We start from the raw sequence: 19,899 nt of genomic DNA, 5'->3' as shown, positions 1-19,899 counted from the left end.
TTTTGGGGCAGAGCCTGAGGAGTGCGGGTTTGGAAAAGGGAGGGACTTCAGTGCCATAGTGTCCCATTGCCAAAGTGGCCATTTTCTCCAGGGGAACTGATCTCTATAGTCTGGAGATCAGTTGTAATAGTGGGAGATCTCCAGCTAGTACCTGGAGGATGGCAACCCTATTGATGGGCTGTTTCTCAAAAGGCACCATCTAGACTGCCAGTGGGCCTTTCTATGCAGGCAATCGAGTCTCACCGTACCAAATGTTTCACAAAGTTACTTGGATAAATTATCAGGGACTGTGGTCTACATTATTGTGTATAGCTCACTGCAACTAGGATCCTACTGGGTAATTTTTTGTATCATTTAATGTGTCATATGAATTTCCTGCATTGTGAATTTCCTGCATTGTGCAGGGGGTTGGACTTGATGGCCCTGGTGATCCCTTCCAACTCTATGATTCTATATTAATACTTGTGCTTTGCTTCAGTTCTGCTTTTAGACTTCTGGTTGGTTCTACAACCCTACTGCATGGTATATCGAATCTCCCATTCTGTTGATTGTGTTGACTCACTCTGTAATCCGCCTTGAGTCCAAGTGAGAAAGGTATACTATAAATAAGGTAAATAAATAAATCATAAAAAAGACTGGTTCAGCGGCCTGACTGAGCACTCAGTTGGCTGACCCCTCTCCCCAGCACCAATCCAGTTTCACCAAGCTCCACACAAGAAGGTTCTGAGGCGAGAGCTTTTAGTTCGAGCAACTCATCTCTCTGGAAGAGTCCTCTTCTTAGCCAGGTCGGTTTGACCTCTTGCTGGCCCTGGACAATTCTCCTTTCATCTTCAACTGTTGCTTTTGGACCTGGACTTTCTGCCTGACTTGGACTAAAGTTATCCACTTCTGACCATTCTGTTCTTTGGCTGCCGCTTCCATCTGCCTGAAACGGCACCTCGTCTCTGGCACTGTCCAACCGACTGCCAGTTTCCTACTCCTGGAAACCCGACCTCCGAGAAACCTTGACACTGCTTAGCACGCATTCTCTCTGCTCTGTAAACACTTAACGCCATAATCGGAGAAGTGCAAAAGCTGATTGGAGCATACCGTGACGAAAGAAAGATGTTCTGAACCAGATCAGTGGCACTTTTTATGTTTTGTATTTTTTAGCCATGCATTTTAGAACTGACTCAAATTTAGCAAAGGTCTCTACGAACACATAAACATATGAGGCTGCCTTATACTGAATCAGACCATTGGTCCATCAAAGTGAGTATTGTCTACTCAGACTGGCAGCGGCTCTCCAGGGTCTCAGGCAGATGTCTTTCACATCACCTACTTGCCTAGTCCCTTTAACTGGAGATGCCAAGGATTGAACCTGGGACCTTCTGCATGCCAAGCAGATGCTCTACAAACTGAGCCATAGCCCCTCCCCATATGACACTGTCTTCTATTAAGTTGGACCATTGGTCTAGTCAAGGCCACTGAATCTAACCTGACTTGCAGTGGCTCTCCATCTCAAGCAGAGGCCTCTCACATACTATCTGAACCTTTGGACACTGAACCGGGGCCCTTCTGCATGCCTGACTGCACACAGTGCTGTTCCCAAGTCTGTCCCCAGGTCATAGAATCATAGAGTTGGAAGGGACCACCAGGGTCAACCCCTTGTGCAATGCAGGAAATTCACAACTACCTCCCCCCCACACCCCCAGTGACCCCTACTCCATGCCCAGAAGATGGCCAAGATGCCCTCCCTCTCATGATCTGCCTAAGGTCACAGAATCAGCATTTCTGAAAGATGGCCATCTAGCCTCTGCTTAAAAACCTCCAGGGAAGGAGAGCCCACCACCTCCCAAGGAAGCCTGTTCCACTGAGGAACCACTCTGTTAGAAGATTCTTCCTAATGTCTAGACGGAAACTCATTTAATTTCAACCTGCTGGTTCTGGTCTGACCTTCCGGGGCAACAGAAAACAACTCAGCACCATCCTCTATGACAGCCCCTCAAGTATTTGAACATGGTTATCATATCCCCTCCCAGTCTTCTCCTCTTCAGGCTAAACATACCCAGCTTCTTCAACCTTTCCTCATAGGACTTGGTCTCCAGACCCCTCACCATCTTTGTTGCCCTCCTCTGGACACTTTACAGCTTGTCTACATCTTGACAAAGCTTCTATCTTTGTCATCTCCAATTTAATAAGTCTCAGGTAACAGGTTCTGGGAGGTCAATTCATACATTGATCGTTGAAATCTCATTTGAGGGTCTCCCGTGACTTCGGGCAGCCGAAGGAAAATAATGAAACAAAGATATTCTTACCGGAACTTTGTTCTGCCTAACGGGAGACCCTCAAATGAGATTTCAACTATCAATGTATGAATTGCAAAATAATATATTTGTGTGTTTGCACGCCAAATTGGATATGCCAAAAAATAGGCGTGTATAAGTTAAATTTCAGTGATTGTAAATAAATACATTATAAGATATAAGCCTTGCTCATGGAAAAGTTGTTTTATAGTCTATATAGCAAGTGCCACACGACTGTAATTTGTTGAAAAACCTCCAGGTACTAGCTGGAGATCTCCTGCTATTACAACTGATCTCTAGGCGATAGAGATCAGTTCACCTGGAGAAAATGGTTGCTTTGGCAATTGGACTCTATGGCATTGAAGTCCCTCCCCTCCCCAAACCCCAGTCTCCTCAGGCTCCGCCCCAAAAACTCCGGTGGTGAAAAGGGACCTGGTGACCCTAGCAATAATCCCAGATACAGTGCTTTTCCATGACATTGTATTTCTTGATGCAGGCCACAAAATTAGGGTTGCCAGGTCCCTCTTTGCCACTGGCGGGAGGTTTTTGGGGTGGAGCCTGAGGAGGGCGTGGTTTGGGGAGGGAGGGGCTTCAATGCCATAGAGTCCAATGGCCAAAGCAGCCATTTTCTCCAAGGGAACTGATTTCTATCGGCTGGAGATCAGTTGTAATAGCAGGAGATCTCCAGCTAGTACTTGGAGGATGGCAACCCTACACAAAACCAGCAGACGGCTTGTACCAACAAATATCAATAAACATTCTTTTTTTCCCTAAAGTGTCTCTGTGTGTGTGTTTTCTCCCAAATCAAAGCCATTTACATAATGCCAGAATTCTTCACATTGCTCCAGCTTCCGATACTCACATGTCAACGAATTTCCGGCTGAGGTCTGAAATGATGAATGAAGAGCCTTTCTGAAAAGGAGGGTCCCGGATGATTTTGTACCCGATGGGCTGGCAGTCAGCACACAGCCCGCTCTGCGGGACAGAGTTCATCATGGCCGCATCAATCTCCAGCTGCTCGTCCAAGGTGTAGATCTGGATGCCGTAGACTTCCTCGTTCACCTTCTTGGGATCCAGACGGATGGTCATGGGGATGTCACAGAAGAAGTTCTGAGGCCCGAGGGAGATATTCCGCCCACTCACCAGCAAGAGCTTTATGTCATTCACGGCTTCGCTGGAGTCCCACTCCTCTGAGACGAAAGTCACCCAGATGGTCAGAGACTCTGGGATCACCGGATATTGAAACTCTAGCTCCAAATAGCAGCCTTGGGGCTCGGGACAGGCTGGCGGGACAGTTTCCTTGATAACTGCTGAGTTGGGACTCCAAGTCCTAACACTGGGGTTACAAGGTTGCTCTACATCAGGGTGACCTGGAATGCAGAAAGAGAAAGGGAGAGTGGGGAAAAAAACCAGCGGGAATTTTGGTAAAAGTGCAATCTGTGAGATTTTCCACAGGCGGTGAGATCCCCAAATTCAGAGACACAAATCCTTTCCTCAAAGTAGCTCAAGATGTCTCCCTGACAAACGAATTTTCACATGTGCAGGGAGTTTATAACATGGGAAACATTTAGCCATGTAACTTTTTCCAAGTGCATTTTAAAGCAGTGGAGTCTCAGGAGGTGCTTACCAACCAGTATATATTCTAAGTTAGAAAATAAGAAAATTTTATACCAAGATAAGTCCTGTTCTGCATCTCACATGAACACATGAAGCTGCCTTATACTGAACCAGACCCTTGGTCCATCAAAGTCAGTATTGTCTACTCAGACTGTCCGCGACTCTCCAGGATCTCAGGCTGAGGTCTTTCACATCACCTACTTGCCTAGTCCCTTTAACTGGAGATGCCAGGGATTGAACCTGGGACCTTCTGCATGCCAAGCAGATACTCTACAACCTGAGCACAGCTCGAAATGAATGGAACTTATTTAAAAATTGTGGTTCCCCATTCCTCTCCAGTAGTGGAAGCTTGTGTGTTCCTCCTCTCCTGAGTTTAAGTCCTAGGGTTGCCAGGTCTCTCTTTGTCACCGGCGGGAGGTTTTTGGGGTGGAGCCTGAGGAGGGGTTTGGGGAGGGGTGGGACTTCAATGCCATAGAGTCCAAATGCCAAAGCGGCCATTTTCTCCAGGTGATCTAATCTTGATCGGCTGGAGGTCAGTTGTAATAGCAGGAGATCTCCAGCTAGTATCTGGCAGTTGGCAACCCTATTAAGTCCAGAACTGCAGAGCTTGTTCTGACCATTTCCATTCCATGGGACAGGGATATTACTGGCTAATGAGGCCTTCTGGGGAAAAGAACAGCATGATCTCAGAGGGAAAGGACATTATTCTGGAGAGGCCCAAAGCACAAAAAACAGTCTACCTAAGGCAGCAGAGTCTGGCCACAAGCTGATAAAGACAACAGAAAACCGAAACAAATAGACATGCTGAAAGCAGCCAAACGTAACAGAGGGAAGAAACAAGGTAAATAAATATTGTCTTGTGTGTTGGTGGCTGTAGTGGTGCAAAAACAGGAGTGAGACAGTGAAGGAAGGGTATACAAAGAGCAAGGGTGCAACACTGCTTCTCTTGCATAGTGGACAATTCTTGGGTTGTGTTAGGATATAGGGTTACCAAACTCTGGGAGGGGTCCAAAATCACAAGTAATCTCCAGACTAGAGATCAGTTCTCCTGGAGGAAGTGGCTGCTATGGCATCACATTAGGGTTGCCAGCTCCGCATTGGGAAATGCCTGGACATTTTTGGGGCAGAGCCGGAGGAGGGCAATGCTGGAGGAGGGGAGGGATTTCAATGCCATGTAGGGTTGCCAGGTCCCTCTTTGCCACTGGTGTGGCGTTTTAGGGGTGGAGCCTGAGGAGGGTGGGGTTTGGGGAGGGGAGGGGCTTCCCAATCCAGACCTGGCAACCCTAAGACAGCCACCCCCACCCCCATTCTCGATCTGGCAAGGCATTGCCCGGCCCAACCAAGTGGCATTTACGTCATATCTGGCCCTTGTAGGGGTTCAGCTCCAGGTTAGGAAATACCTGGAGATTTGAGAGGTGGAGCCTGAGGAGGGTGGGGTTTGGGGAGGGGAGGGACTTCAGTGCAATAGACTCCAATTGCCAAAGTGGCCATTTTCTCCAGGGGAACTGATCTCTGTCACTTGGAGATCAGTTGTAATAGCAGGAGATCTCCAGCCACCACCTGGAGGTTGGCAACCCTAAGTTAGGCCCTTGCTGAATAATATTCTGGGGAGTGATAGTAAGGTGGGGGGGTTGCTTTCTTCTGGTTTCCCCGAAGAATCTGGCTGGCTGGTTTTGGAAATTAAATACTAGAGTAGAAGGACCTTTTGTCTGACCCAGTAGGATTCTTCTTATGGCCTTATTTGATTTGACACTCAGCCTGTTTCATAAGAAAGAGGGAGGAAAGAAATTATGGAGTTATCTGGGGTCTCTGCATCTTGCACAATTAGTTCTGCCTAGTCTGCAACTATTTAATGTTACCTTTTCTTCCCTAAAGCCATCCCCCTAGAATGGGATAGTTTCTCGGTAACAGTTGCTTGTCAGAAAGAAGTTGCACAGAATAGGAGAGAATTTCTCTTGTGCTCATTCTCTCTCTCTCTCTCCTCAACCCCTGCCATCCTCACAGCCATATGTGCTGATCAGTCTGCCTACTGCACAAAGAAGTTACCCCTTCTAACATCACCTTCAACATCACCTTCAGCTCTACAGAACTGCCTCGCTGCTCTCCCCAACAGATTTTGCACCTCTCGCATGCATTGTCATTTTGCACATTTGCCATCTCAAAAAATTCCAGCCAATGAGTTTACTGGAAGGAACGCCCATATCCAAATTTTTGGATTTTAAGCACACAGATCCATGTTCAACCTTGACTTGCAGCCAAGAATCCCAGATTGGGGAAGGGGAGGGGGAACAAACTTGGAGAAGCAGAAAACGGAGACCCAAAGGATTTTCTTGGCCTTATGACGATGAAATTGCATATCCTACAAGAAAACATTTTAAGTTTGGGGGGGGGGGAATCTCAGGACAAAAGGCCTTCACAAAGTATATCCTGCAGCACTGCATTAAACTAACATTATGTTCTCCAAAAACAGGGGTCCCTAATGTTCAGCTTCCGCTCTTGGGTCTCCAGGATTGTTAACCCTCCAGATGCATGCCAAAGACCATCTCTTTCAAAAGTGTCTGCAGACTTCCGCCCAAATAATTGCTTTGCCTGTCACTCATACCATCTCTATTTCAGTGCGGCTATTGTATTAGCCATGAGCTGATCTGGCCATTTTCCCCCCTTTCTTTCTTTTCTGATTTTGTATGTGGTTATTTGTCCTTGGTTTCATTCTGCCTCGTTTTTGCTACTTCTGCTGAGTCTTTTACACTGTTTTATGTACATGCCACTTGTGTGTTAGACAATTAATTAATCGAAAGAACTCATGGCCACAAGATGTAGGGACAGTCACAACCTTGGACGATTTTAAAAGAGACTGATTAAACAAAGGAGCAGGACAGGGCTACTAGCCATCACTACGAAAGACACCTGCCATGTTCAGAGCTAGTATCCCTCTGAATGCCAGTCATCAGGAAAAACAAGGAGAATCTCTGGGCCTAGCTTATAGGCTTTCTGATAGGCAGCTGTGGGAAACAGGATGCTGGACTCAATGAACCCATGTCCTGATCCAGCAGGGCTCTTCTAATACTTCACATATAAACACTTGATGCAAAGAAATAACGTAAGATGCATTAATATTAAGGACAGGGTTGCCAACCTCCAGGTGGTAGCTGGAGATCTCCCGCTATTACAACTGATCTCCAGGTGACAGAGATGAGTTCCCCTGGAGGAAATGGCTGCCTTGGAAGGTAGACTCTGTGGCATTATACTCCATTGAAGGCTAGGGTTGCCAGGTTCCTCTTTGCCACCAGAGGGAGATTTTTGGGGCAGAGCCTGAGGAGGGCGGTGTTTGGGGAGGGGAGGGACTTCAATACCATAGAGTCCAATTGCCAAAGCGGCCACTTTTCTCCAGGTAATCAGATCTCTATCGGCTGGAGATCAGTTGAATTAGCAGGAGATCTCCTGCTACTACCTGGCAGTACATGGCGACTTTGCCAACGCGGAAGCATTGTAATTTACAGCTAGCGTGTAAGTACTTTGTAAATGCTATTATGCTATTAATTTTTTGATCTGTATTAAGATATTGTGATGATTATTTTTATGCCAATATACTGCATATTGCTTATTTTGTTCATGTAGTGGCCCCTGAGGAAGGCTGTTTTTTTAGCCGAAACAGAAAGGAAACCGGACTTCTGTTGGATTGTTCCATCACCTTACCTCTTGGAAAAGAAAGAAAAAAAATGCTCCTAGTCATGTTCTAGGACTTCTCTTTCCTTGTGGCCATTTATTTGATTGTGGACATTGTCCATGACCATACCAGATACTGGTTGTATTTTTATATGCCTTTGGTAGCATAAAGAAGTATTTTTTGTTATCTGCAGTTGTTGCTGTTTCTTGGTTTGCTAACTACCTGGCAGTTGGCAACCCTATCGAAGGCCCTCCCCTTGTCAAACCCCACCCTCCTCAGGCTCCACCCCCAAAATTTCAAGGTATTTCTCAACCCGGAGCTGGAAACCCTAACTAAGGGGGGGAGGGTAAAATGGAGTGAGAAAACTGTAACTGGTGCAAAACGTAAGATTCACAGATTTGCTTCTGAGAAAGTGCTGACGACATCGAAATAGGGATATTTTAATCCAGGGGTCTGCGAACTGCGGCTTCCGAACCGCATGCGTCTCTTTGGCCCGTTGAGTGCGGCTCTCTAAACTTGGTTCGGAGCCCCTGCTCTCACGCCTGCTTGCGCCGGCAGCCGGGCTGCGGAGCCGGCGCGCCTGAGAGAGAGAGAGCAGGCGAGCGGGCGCGCTGTCTCTCTCTTTCCCCCCCCCCACCATGGAGAATGGCCAGGTCCCCCTTTCCCTTGCCCTCAATGGTTGGGAGGCTAAAGCCTCCCTTCCCCTCTAGCCGCGCGATTGCTGGGCGGGGGGCTCGGCGGTTCCTGCCCCCCCACCTGCCTATCAGCTGTTGGGCAGGACCGGCTTCCTTTTGTAGACCTGGCCTCCGGCTGAGTCCCATTGGGAGGCCATGTCTATCCACTGGCTTTCTTGGCGGTAGACCTGGCCTCCGAGGAGGGGAAAAGTCCCCCTTCAGAGGCCAGGTCTACCAATTGGCTTCTATGGGCCTCTGGAGGCCAGGTCTACTGCCAAGAAAGCCAATGGGTAGACCTGGCCTCCCAATGGGACTCAGCCGGAGGCCAGGTCTACCAATAGGCTTTTATGGCGGTAGACCAGGCCACCAGACGAGGACTCCGGACAGGGAGGGGGAAATGGCAGGGACTTACAATTTAATTTTTATCAATAAATAAGATCACTATTAAGTATGATATCAAGTTTTATTCAGTGTAGCTATAGTTTAATTAAGACTTAAAACTTTAATTAAACTTTATTAAGTTAATAAACAGTGTACCTACCTATATAGTTTAAGTTTAAGAAATTTGGCTCTCAAAAGAAATCTCAATCGTTGTACTGTTGATATTTGGCTCTTTTGACTAATGAGTTTGCCGACCCCTGTTCTAATCCAACCAGAGAGCTTTCACATTTCAATCTCATCCCAACCTTGGGATGCTCATTTACTTCACACGGCACTGCATTAAATATGTTTCAGGATAGGTTTAGGTGGGATCATAGCTCTGCTGGAGAACAAGTGTTTTGGAGGCTCCAGGGCTGCAGCCAAAGGCTTCCAATTAAGTCAATCCCAGATAGGAAGGATAGGAAACACCTGTCTGTGGACCAAACTGGGGGGGGGATGAGAGATACATAGTGGGTTTTTAAGGTAGTTGGCAGTCTCACATGGTTACTATGGCTAATGAATCTGCCTTACACAGTATCATCATTCCATCTAGCCCACTAGTTTGGTGGGTAGCAACATCTCTCTCAGGGACAAGGCTAAGGGAGGAAGTCTCTGGGTCTCAGAGAAAAAGATGGCATGGCACGAGAGGTTTGCGAATGGGATCTCTTGCTGTATTTTAAAAACTAACTTAAAGGCCCCAGAGTGGAATCGTGGGAACATGTCTGGAAGCTGCATAAGATTTTGTTTTCCCTGCCTGTTACAGGTATTTAAGCCTAAGCATAGATAGAGATTCTTCTAGCACAGCAGGGCCTGTACATTATTTGTTGGCCGTTTATGCTTGGTAATTAGCAGTGCGTTCCAGGCTGAAGTGCTCCACATTTTTTTTTTGCTTCATCCTGAACCATTATTCCAGACATCACTGTGAAGCTGGCACATACCAGCTTCATATTTCTTAAGAGCCCCTTTAACACGACCTTTTATATTTGCTCCGCCCCCGCATTGAAGCATTCACTGAAGGAAGCATGCAGAATCCCAGCCATGGCTTACAGCCATTGCTAATGGCTATGCAAACGAAGGAACCAAGGAGCAGGTGAGTGGGGGGTGGAATTTGTTTGACTTTCTCCTCTTGCATCAGGACTGTGAATAGTCATTTTAAAGGTCGGATTTTAAAAAAAAACAGCATGGAGCGAGGAGCAGAATTGACCCTGCACAAATGGCCATTGTTTGTTTGCCTCCATTACATTTTTGTGTAAGATGTTTTGGGTCCCCCATGGGGAGAAAACTGGGACAGAAATACATACATATATACATGATTTAAGATTGGGTAAGGACTGCTGGGAACAGGGAGTGTTTAACACCTTCCTCCTATGCTTCTTCCTGAGTTAATTAGCCTTCCCAAAGCTGTAATTGTCTCTGTGACACAACGGAGAAAGAGGACGTACTGTCCCTGTCTTTTTCCTTTTGTGGAGCTGTTGCAGGCTTACTCAGAGGAGAGCTTTAAAGTGTGGAAGCGTCCTGAGAGGACAGGGTTAGAAAGAACGTAACCCTTCTACAGGGAATTACAGGTTGAGTATCCCATATCTGGACATCCGCTATCGTGAATGATCCGACAACCGGACCTTTTGAACCGGCATGCAGGCACATCCGCACCGCCCAGCCTCTTCTGACTTCAGCCATGGGAACCCACTTACGTGCAGGAGATGAAGAGAGATGACTACACCAGCCAGAGGGAGAAAACACAGGGAGGAGGAGACCACTGGCACTTCTGTGAGAGGCTGCTAGAAGCTGCTTCACTCTCTCTGCCTCAGAGTGGGGACCAGATATTCCAAAATATGGAAAGATCTGAAATACAGACCACTTCTGGTTCCAAGCAGTCCAGATAAGGGATACTCAACCTGTATACCCAACATTCGAATAAACCTGTTGGGGCTAACTAGTTTTAAAATTAAGAGATTCTAGTCACAGACTCATCTCAGTTTAGTCCTGGAGAGGGGCTGTGGCTCAGTGGGAAGAGCATCTGCTGGGCATACCAGAGGTCTCAGGTTTAATCCCTCATAAAAGGTAAAGGTCCCCTGTGCAAGCACAGGGTCATTCCTGACCCATGGGGTGACGTCACATCCCGACGTTTCCTAGGCAGACTTGGTTTACGGGGTGGGTTGCCATTGCCTTCCCCAGTCATCTTCCCTTTATCCCCAGCAAGCTGGGTACTCATTTGACCAGCCTCAGAAGGATGGAAGGCTGAGTCAACCTTGAGCCGGCTACCTGAAACCAACTTCCGTCGGGATTGAACTCAGGTTGTGAGCGGAGCTTGGACTGCAGTACTGCAGCTTAACACTGCGCCACGGGGCTCTAAAATCCCTCATGCCCCTCATTTAAAAAGGATCAGGTGATACGACGACTTCCATATGATCTCCCGGTGAGCTGCTGCCAGTCTGAGAAGATAGTACTGACCTTGATGGACCAATGGTCTGGTTCGTTATAAGGCAGCTTCACGTGTGAGCATCTGTGTGATAAAGCCAACCCTATGCTAAATTCAGGGCAGGCAGGACTAGGGGTACCAAACAATAAAATCTAGACCTGGATGATGTATTTATAAATCCAAGACCCATAAGATTCATTGCTGGAACTGGGAGATTGAGGAACATCTTCAGCTGGATGCCAAAATACATCAGGGAGAAGATACTGTTCTGCAGACCAGGCAACAACAGAAGGTCATGCTCTTGTTATGTATAACATAACCGGCCTATCCAAAGGCTTCATGCTGCCTGCCAGTCACAGGGGCGGATGCAGGATGTACCTCTGCACTTTCATGATTGAAGAAAGTTTTCGTGGCTGAGAGACCACAATAGCTCACCTGACTAGTCCTAACCACAGATTCTCAGCTGGCTCCACAGCATTCTTGAAATTGGCAGTGAGATGATAAGCAGCCAGTGTTTTATGGTGGTACATCATAGATTACACTGAAGAAGCCTTCATACTCATGGTGCCCAATCCCACTTATGCAAACAATGTATGTGAGTTGCAAATTTTATGGTGCGACTCATCAATCAAGTGTGCTTGCTGGCACTTCTGGTAAAGAGAGTCTCTCCCTGTAGCAGAACAGAAGGAACATTCTCCTCCTTGTGCTTCTGACATGACCCCTACTCTACCTTGCTTTATTTTGTGTGTGTGTAAAGTGCCGTCAAGTCGCAGCTGACTTATGGCAACCCGTTTTGAGGGTTTCATGGCAAGAGATGAACAGAGGTGGTTTGCCATTGCCTTCCTTTGCATAGGAACCCTGGTATTCCTTGGTGGTTTCCCATCCAAATACTAACCAGGGCTGACCCTGCTTAGCTTCTGAGATCTGACGAGATCAGGCTAGCCTGGCCCATCCAGGTCCAGACTGTAATTATTTTCAGATTTGAATTGGGTCTTGGGTAGGGTTGCCAGCTCCAGGTTGGGGATCACCTGGATATTTTGGGGGTGGTGCCTGAGGAGGGTGGGGTTTGGAGAGGAGAGGGACTTCAATGGCATAGGGTCCAATGGCCAAAGCAGCCTTTTTCTCCAGAGGAACTGATCTCTGTCACCTGGAGATCAGTTGTAATAGCGGGAGATCTCCAGCCACAACATGGAGGTTGGCATCACTAGTCTTGGGAGATAGTTCGGGTCATGCCATCTCCAAAAGGGATATTGCAGTGATGGAGGGAAATGCCGAAAAGGACAACTAAAAGGTTGGAGTCTCTTCCCTTCAAGGAATGACGATACATCCTGGGTATATTCATTTTACAAAAAAAGAAAAGTAAAGACTAAAACAATAGGATTTATAAAACTTTGTATGTTGTGGAAAGAAAAAACAGTCCCCTTCTCTCAAACCTGAACTCGGGATCATCCAATGAAACTGATGAGCAGCAGATTAAAGAGACAACATCCTTCCATCCATCCATCCATCCATCCATCCATCCATCCATCCATCATTACCCATTACATTTTATTCCTCCTTTCCTCTGAGAACTTTATGGTTCTTCCTCCTGCCTTGTACCCTCGCAAGACTTGTGAAGCTGGCTAAACTGAGAATGTCTGACTGCCCTAAATGTCACCCGGTGAGCTTCTTGGCAGTGTGGGAATCTGAATCCAGGTTTGTCCAGTCCTATTCTATGGTCAATTATTCATTCAAAAAATTGCTGCTCCCTTGAGGCGGAGTAAAAAAAACCCCGAACTTAAAAGGTTATTCATGGATGCAAATCTAATTCATAAAGCCCGATGTAGCTTGGATTACTCATGAGAAAAAGGCCGCAGCATTTGACAGCGGTTGTGTCTGCCCCTGGCGTTTCAGCCCTCCCCCTGCCGACAAGCTCACTGTTGAGGCCCGCCCCCACCTCCGTCACAACTCCGCCCATCGCAGCTCCATAGAGGAGAGACATCCAAAGGAGAGGGGGAAGGAGAAGTCCTATTGGGCTCCAAACTGCTCAACTCCACTTTCATGCAACCGAATGCATGGGGAGTTCTGCCTTGGATTTGCCGCTCTCTGGATGCACATTTCCCCCATCCGAATTCTCAAACCTCAACAATAAACCCCCAATGCAGAGTTTTGAGAATTTGGATGGGGAAAATATGCATCTAGAGAGAGCGGCAAATCCAAGGCAAAATCTCCCCTGCGTAAACGGCTCTTGTCTCCCTTTCTGCTTTGACTCGGCATGGTTTTCCCCACCTTCCCCTTCAGCTTTGGATTCGTTTTCCCATTGACTTCTGTTTTCTGCTTCTGTCTGCTTTCCTTGTTTCTCTTTTAGTCCCCCCCACTTTTTGATGGTATGTCCTGACCTGTTGCTTCGTCCCCCTCTGGAATAGTTCTTTTTACTTCTTCCCTTGTGATTTACGCTTGCGCTCCTTTTTTTCTTCACCTCCACCTCTTTGTTTCCCCCTTATTTTTTCTTTCTTCATTAGTGCAGCAGCCAAAGCGCCCAGGGCCATTTATGCATGGGAGGCCACACATCTCTTGTAATCTTGCCATAGAGATTTGGATTTGGTGCGGCACTCAAGTGCAGATCTAGTGGCCGCGCAAAGCGCACGAAAAGGGGCAGGCTTCTGGTTGGAACAAAAAAGAACCCTTGGCCAATAGCCGCCCCTATGGGTGGGGAGACATAGGAGAGGGAGGAGACATTTGCCAGGATGGGCGGGGAGAAGAAATCCGACTCCAGGAGTTTTTCATGGGACCCTCCGGCAGAAAGGGCGAGGCAAAGGGAAAGATCGTAGCAACACAGGTTTGAGGTGCTGCTGGTTTGCTGTGAATTTTATGGGCTGCCTCAGGGCAGCTGTGAAAAATCGAAAATAAGGTCCAGAGCAACAAAGCATCGAAACCGCAGCAAACAGCCATGAATAAATGACCTATGACTTTGAATCCCTATTGGAAGAAAGGCAGGGTAAAAGAAGAGTGGCTCTTCACTCTGACTCTCCAAGGGGAATGTTTTATGCATTTTGTTTTGAAAAAGTAACGTCTGGAAGTAATTGCCACATGAAATGGGGATAGCAACTCGTTTGGGGATAGTGAGTGCCGTCAAGTCACAGCTGACGGATGGCAACCCTGTAGGCTTTTCAAGGCAAGGGACAAACAGAGGTTTGACATGGCCTGTCTCTGCGTAGCGACTCTGGACTTGCAACTGCTCTGCCCTGGATGCCATTACTTCTGCAGATCAGTCTCCGAACACCGTCAGGTCGAAGTGGCTTGGATGATTTTTCTGGTTGCTGCTACCGGAGGATGTTGACAAGTTGTTCGGAAGGGTGCGGCCCACCACCTGTGCGCTTGACCTTTGCCCATCTTGGCTGCTTACATCTTGATGGAGGGGATTACACAGCTGGGCTCAGGGAGCAGTGAATGCTTCTTTGAGTGAGGATTAGATTCCAACTACCTTGAAGGAGGCCCCTTCCAACGAAGCCCTCCACAGACCAAGATGATGTGAAGGGCTGTAGAATGTCAGCAGATATTGCCTCTGGGCTGTCTTGGATAACACCAATTATTTATTACCCATTTCAGTCTGGTTTCTCTCCTGATCCTGCAACAGTCCTGATGGTGTCTCGCCAGGAAGGAAACAGAAAGAAGTGTGACCCAACCGATTCTCCTGGAGCTTTCAGACAGCATGGTATATCTGGCCATGGTATTGTGGCACATCTGATGCTGGATGGACAATGCTCCAGTGGCTTGATTCCTACCTGGCTGATTGGTTCCAAGAAGGGGTGCTGGGTGACTGCTGCTTGATACCTTGATGCTTGTTCTATGGAGTCCCACCGGTTCTGTCTTACTCCACATGCAGTTTCACATCTACATGAAACCACCGGGAGAGATCAACAGGAGATCAACTCTATTTCTCCTTTCCAGTAGAATTAGGTGGCAGAAGACATTCTGCGGTTTGGAGGGGCTGTGGCTCCGTTTGTAGAGCATCTGCTTGGTATGCAGACAGTCTCAGGTTCAATCCTTAGCATCTCCAGTTTAAAAGACTAGGCAAGTAGGTAATGTGAAAGACCTCAGCCTGGAGAGCCACTGCCAGTCTGAGCAGACAATACTGACTTTGATGGACCAAGGGTCTGATTCAGTACACGACAGCTTCATGTGTTCATGTGTGGTACTGGGTGGGACAAGGACCAATAAACTGAAGTCCAATCCACACACACACACACACACACACACACACACACACACACACACACACACACAATGCTTAAGCTCTATTGGTCAATACTATAGATCAGAGAGAGGGATACAGCCTGCTCTGTATAGAACTTCTCACCCACTAAAGGGCCAGCATGGTGTAGTGGTTAAGTGTCAGACTGGGACCTGGGAAACTCAGGTTCAAATCCCCACTCATGCCATGGAAGCTTGCTGGATGACCTTGGGCCAGTCACACACTCTCGGCCCTGACCCTGGCTAGTATTTGGATGGGAGACCTCCAAAGAATACCAGGGTTGTGACGTGGAGGCAAGCGTTGGCAAACCACCTCCAAAAGTCTCTTGCCTTGAAAATCCTACAGGGTCACCATAAGATGGCTGCATCCTGACAGCAAAGCAAGCAAGCAAGCAAGCAAGCAAGCAAGCAAGCAAGCAAGCAAGAAAGAAAGAAAGAAAGAAAGATTACAGCTTGGAGATGCTGTTAGGTTAATGCTTAGTGATTGATACTCAGATCTTGCCCACAGCACAAAGCACATTTAACCAGCTGGTGTACAAGCTGTGAACTTTCCTGGAGAGGTAAGATCTGGCAGTGGTTATCCAGGCACTGATCTCTTCCATTTTAAATAACTGGAAGACAGTTTGGGAACTCCAGTTGGCCCAAGATGTAGCAGCAACATTGCTGCTTGGCACGGGGTACAGGTAACCTATCTCACCACATCTGAAAGAAATCCACTGGCTGGCTATTAGCTTTTGGGCACAATTTAAATGGTTTCTTCTTATTCTGGTGTCTGGGCCACCTGGGTATCTAAAGGACCTGCTCCTGTATGAGCAGTCTGATTGTTAAGAACCTCTTCAGGGGCCCAGCTCAACAATGAGGGAGGTGGCCACTAGAAATGGGGGGGGTTATTTCCTTGCTTTGAACATGGAGTCATGGAGTATTCTGTGCACATGGAACGACAAAAACAGGAAAATACCCCCATGCTGTTTCATCGTGGAAAAATGGCTTGGAGGGAAGGCAGGAGCCCCCACCCCCAAGGGTGGTGTTAATTTGGCCCTTACAGTGACGAGAAAGTGTGCAAAACTCCCCTCTCCAGGGAATGCATCCTCATGGATAGTTCTCTCCCTTTCTAATGGAAGCGGCGGATCAGAACTACTAAACAGCATGTCAGAAGTGGTGGTAAGTCCTACTGAAGTCAGGACTCGGCGCAAACTAATGCCATCCACTACAGTTTAAAGCACAAATAAATATACCCTCCATAGGGAGGTACACCCCATCCTCCAAATGCAGAGTCAGAACATTTCCCCACAAGGAATATTTCCACCATTCATTCACGAGTCCCAGAAACCCAGGGAGAGGAAGCGCAAACCGTTCATGCTGCCACCATTCTCACTGCTTTCCATGCCATCTAAGAAACAGCCCCAGAAATATTTAAGATACATTATTCTTCCCTTCCCTACATTTAACAGCCATATTCATCTACCATTTCACATTTAAATTTTTTTAATTAACTTTTAGCTATAAAGAGAAAAATTGCCACATCTCTCATGCAATTTACCGATCTACTTGACAGAAGAAGATGCAGTATCCACTTCTCAGAAAGTGTCTTTAGCTATTTTATCCAGGGAGCAATATATTTATTTCATGCAGTATTATTTTGTGAACATCTTAAAACAACGTGGGCTAGGGAGTCTACTTGAGCTGGACAAAATGGGCATTTGAATTCTTCTGAGATAATTTGATTGTATAAAACTTACAATAGCTAAGAAAATAGAGAACGAATACTGTTTGATCCTGCAGTTTGGATACATGTTTGTTTGTTTATTTTTCCTTCTAGTTTTAGCCTCTGTAATTTTAGGATATTATCAAGCATTCTAATCTTACCCACATTTAGTATTTGCTCAGATATTAATTAGTTATGCACTTCGATAATCTTGCCATTTTTAACCATTTTAACCATTTTAATAGCAAATCTATTTTGTATTTGTTTTTTATCCTATGCTATTTGACTATGCAAATTCATCTCACTTGATGGTCTATGACTGCAAATAAATTATTGATTGATTGATTGATAAGATGCATTATGAGGTTGCGTGCTGTTCAGTAAAAGCAGCAGCCAATGTACAACAGTCCGGATTGTTAAACAAACATATTGTGGCTTGCAGTAAATGGGGGCCTTCGGTTGTCAGCCCTGTTTTGATTCACAAAGCAAATCTTATTGATCTCCTCCACCACCACCCCTCCAGGATCTAGGCACAGACTCTTCCATTCCTCCCTCTTTTCTTTCATCTACAATGCAAATCATATCGATCAGGCAGATCAAAGTGTGGCTTTTGTCTTGGCAGCACTGGCTCAGCTCCTCAGGGTTTCAAAACAAGGGGAGACATCTCAGAGCAGCACGCATGCTGGTTTTCACACCGGGACCCCATGTTGTTCCCTTTCCTTTTGCAGCTTGGCTTGCACCTGAAATCTGCGCTGAGTTTAATAATCCTTCTGTTAACTTTTTTTTCTCAGCCTCTTGCTTTGCTTTTTCGGTCCTCTCGTCTCCACTCTCGTCCCTTCCAGTCCCTCCCCCATCATCCCCAGAGCAAGGCTCACCTTCTGCTTCCCGTGGGCTCCAGTGGCCCGATGGGTCACACGGCATTGGCGAGGAGGCGCTGAAAGCATACTGCGCTAGGATTCGGCCTTCCACGCATAGATCACATGCTGATCCCACTTCTCTAGGAGGCCAGGAAATAAGAAAAAAAAGACAATGCACCAACTTAGTAACAGTTGAATGGTGTGCTTATTCAGCTGAATGAAATGGGACAAGACGTCAAGTTGAATTCCACTTAACCCCCACTTTCTTAATGGCACCATGGAAAGGGGTGGGGAGGCACATTTTGCCCTTTGGTAGCTTTGTAGCTAATGGCTTGCAAAGCCCATTTCTGTATGTTTCAGAAGTATAAGTTCAATTAAAGAGATAAGATAATTAGTAAGATCTGTGTCTTTTTTTTAAATAAATAGCTCCCTCCTGTAAATGTTAAATGTAGAATTATATAACCCACCCTTTATACTCTGCCATATGTGTGACTGCAAGTTTTTTTTTTTTTTAAAGCGGGGTTATTTGGGGTTTTATTTTGTATGTTTTAAATTGTGATTTGTCAGCCGGTTTGAGACACAAGGAAAGGGGATATAAATATTTTAATCAATAAATATTGTGTATGTGTGTGTGTGTGTGTGTGTAAAGTGCCATAAAGTTGTAGCTGACTTATGGCAACCACATAGGGTTTTCAAGGCAAGAGACCTTGGGAGGCAGTTTGCCATTGACTTCTTCTGCATAGCTATCCTGGAATTCCTTGGTGGTCTCCTATCCAAATACTAACCTGGACCAACCCTCTTAGCTTTTGAGATCTGACGAGATCGGGCTCTCCTGGACAATCCAAGTCAGGGCAAATAAATACTAACCTCTTAAAACAATGAGGTCATCACGAAAAGAGTACAAAAATATTTTTGATGGGGTCCCCCAACTAACCTGTGTCACTTTATACTAAGGGGGTGGTCAATTACTCTGTAGTGTTTCAATCCCATTCCCTGTTTTGAATTACTAAAAGGAGAGGTAGAGCGGAAGGAAGGAATTACTGCATAACCCAAAGTCTTATGATCCCAACAACTTTCACACAACAATTCAGCAGTTAGTTTATATTGATGTAGCCGTGAAGATCATGGTATGTTAATCACTCAAAAACATTTGTTCATACCTGGGTGATTCATTTGTAGGAAAAGCTCAAAATATGGTATTAAGTATGGTGTAAGACCCCTTAGGAGGGAATGAACAAATACCATCCCTGCATGGTTGTACCTGTTTACCACAAACAATGACCTTTAATACAATTTCAAATATCTCTATATAGCTATATATTTACATTTGTTACATTTACATTGTCAAACACATCTCATCAACCTGATACAGTTAAAGCATCCTGTTCTCCTAACAATGGTTAGCTATCTGGGAATGCTCTATGGCCTTACATGCTACCTATTTCTCACCAGTCATGCCCAAAGTTACCCTTCCTTCCCTGGTTTGCTTTAGCAATGGCGTAGCACTATATGCACATCAGTGCCAATCAATTAATGTAACCAGGATTGCCACATAACCAGAGTTAGTGAATCCACTGCAGTACCCATTTTCAAATTCTGGTTAAAAATGTAATTAGACAAATGTTCCATACTTGCTCCTATTTTGCTCTATTGAAGAAGAAGAAGAGTTGGTTTTTCTATGCCAATTTTCTCTATCTTTTTTAAAGGAGAATCAAACCCGCTTACAATCACCTTCCTTTCCTCTCCCCACAACAGACACATTGTGAGGTAGGTGGGGCTGAGAGAGGTCTAAGAGAACTGTGACTAGCCCAAGGTTGCTCAGCTGGCTTCATGTGTAGCAGTGAGGAAACCAACTCAGTTCATCAGATTAGAGCCCACCGCTCGTAACCACTAAACCACCATTATATAGCCTACCAATGATGTCACGAATTCATGCAAAGTATATGTACATCTGAATACATTTGCTATGTATTTGATACTTACTGAAATTTATTCTTCCATAATAACACATACCCCCAAGTT

At 46.1% G+C, this 19,899-nt stretch overlaps 1 protein-coding gene across 1 annotated transcript in view; it reads right to left on the bottom strand.

The window, feature by feature from the left end:
- The window catches only part of PAPPA (pappalysin 1), a 328,178-nt gene that overhangs the window by 219,693 nt on the left and 88,586 nt on the right, over window positions 1-19,899 (bottom strand). Inside the window, exons 6-7 of the mRNA XM_056860765.1 lie at window positions 17,896-18,017; window positions 3,148-3,655 (exon numbers count right to left, since the gene is read on the bottom strand). Coding sequence (XP_056716743.1) covers window positions 3,148-3,655; window positions 17,896-18,017 — 630 coding nt within the window. The remainder of the gene's footprint in view (window positions 1-3,147; window positions 3,656-17,895; window positions 18,018-19,899) is intronic.

The sequence above is a fragment of the Euleptes europaea genome, chromosome 14, assembly GCF_029931775.1.
Source record: "Euleptes europaea isolate rEulEur1 chromosome 14, rEulEur1.hap1, whole genome shotgun sequence".
Classification (NCBI taxonomy): Eukaryota; Metazoa; Chordata; class Lepidosauria; order Squamata; family Sphaerodactylidae; genus Euleptes; species Euleptes europaea.
Note: the sequence above shows the minus strand (reverse complement) of the source record. Positions and strands in the feature narration are given on the sequence as shown.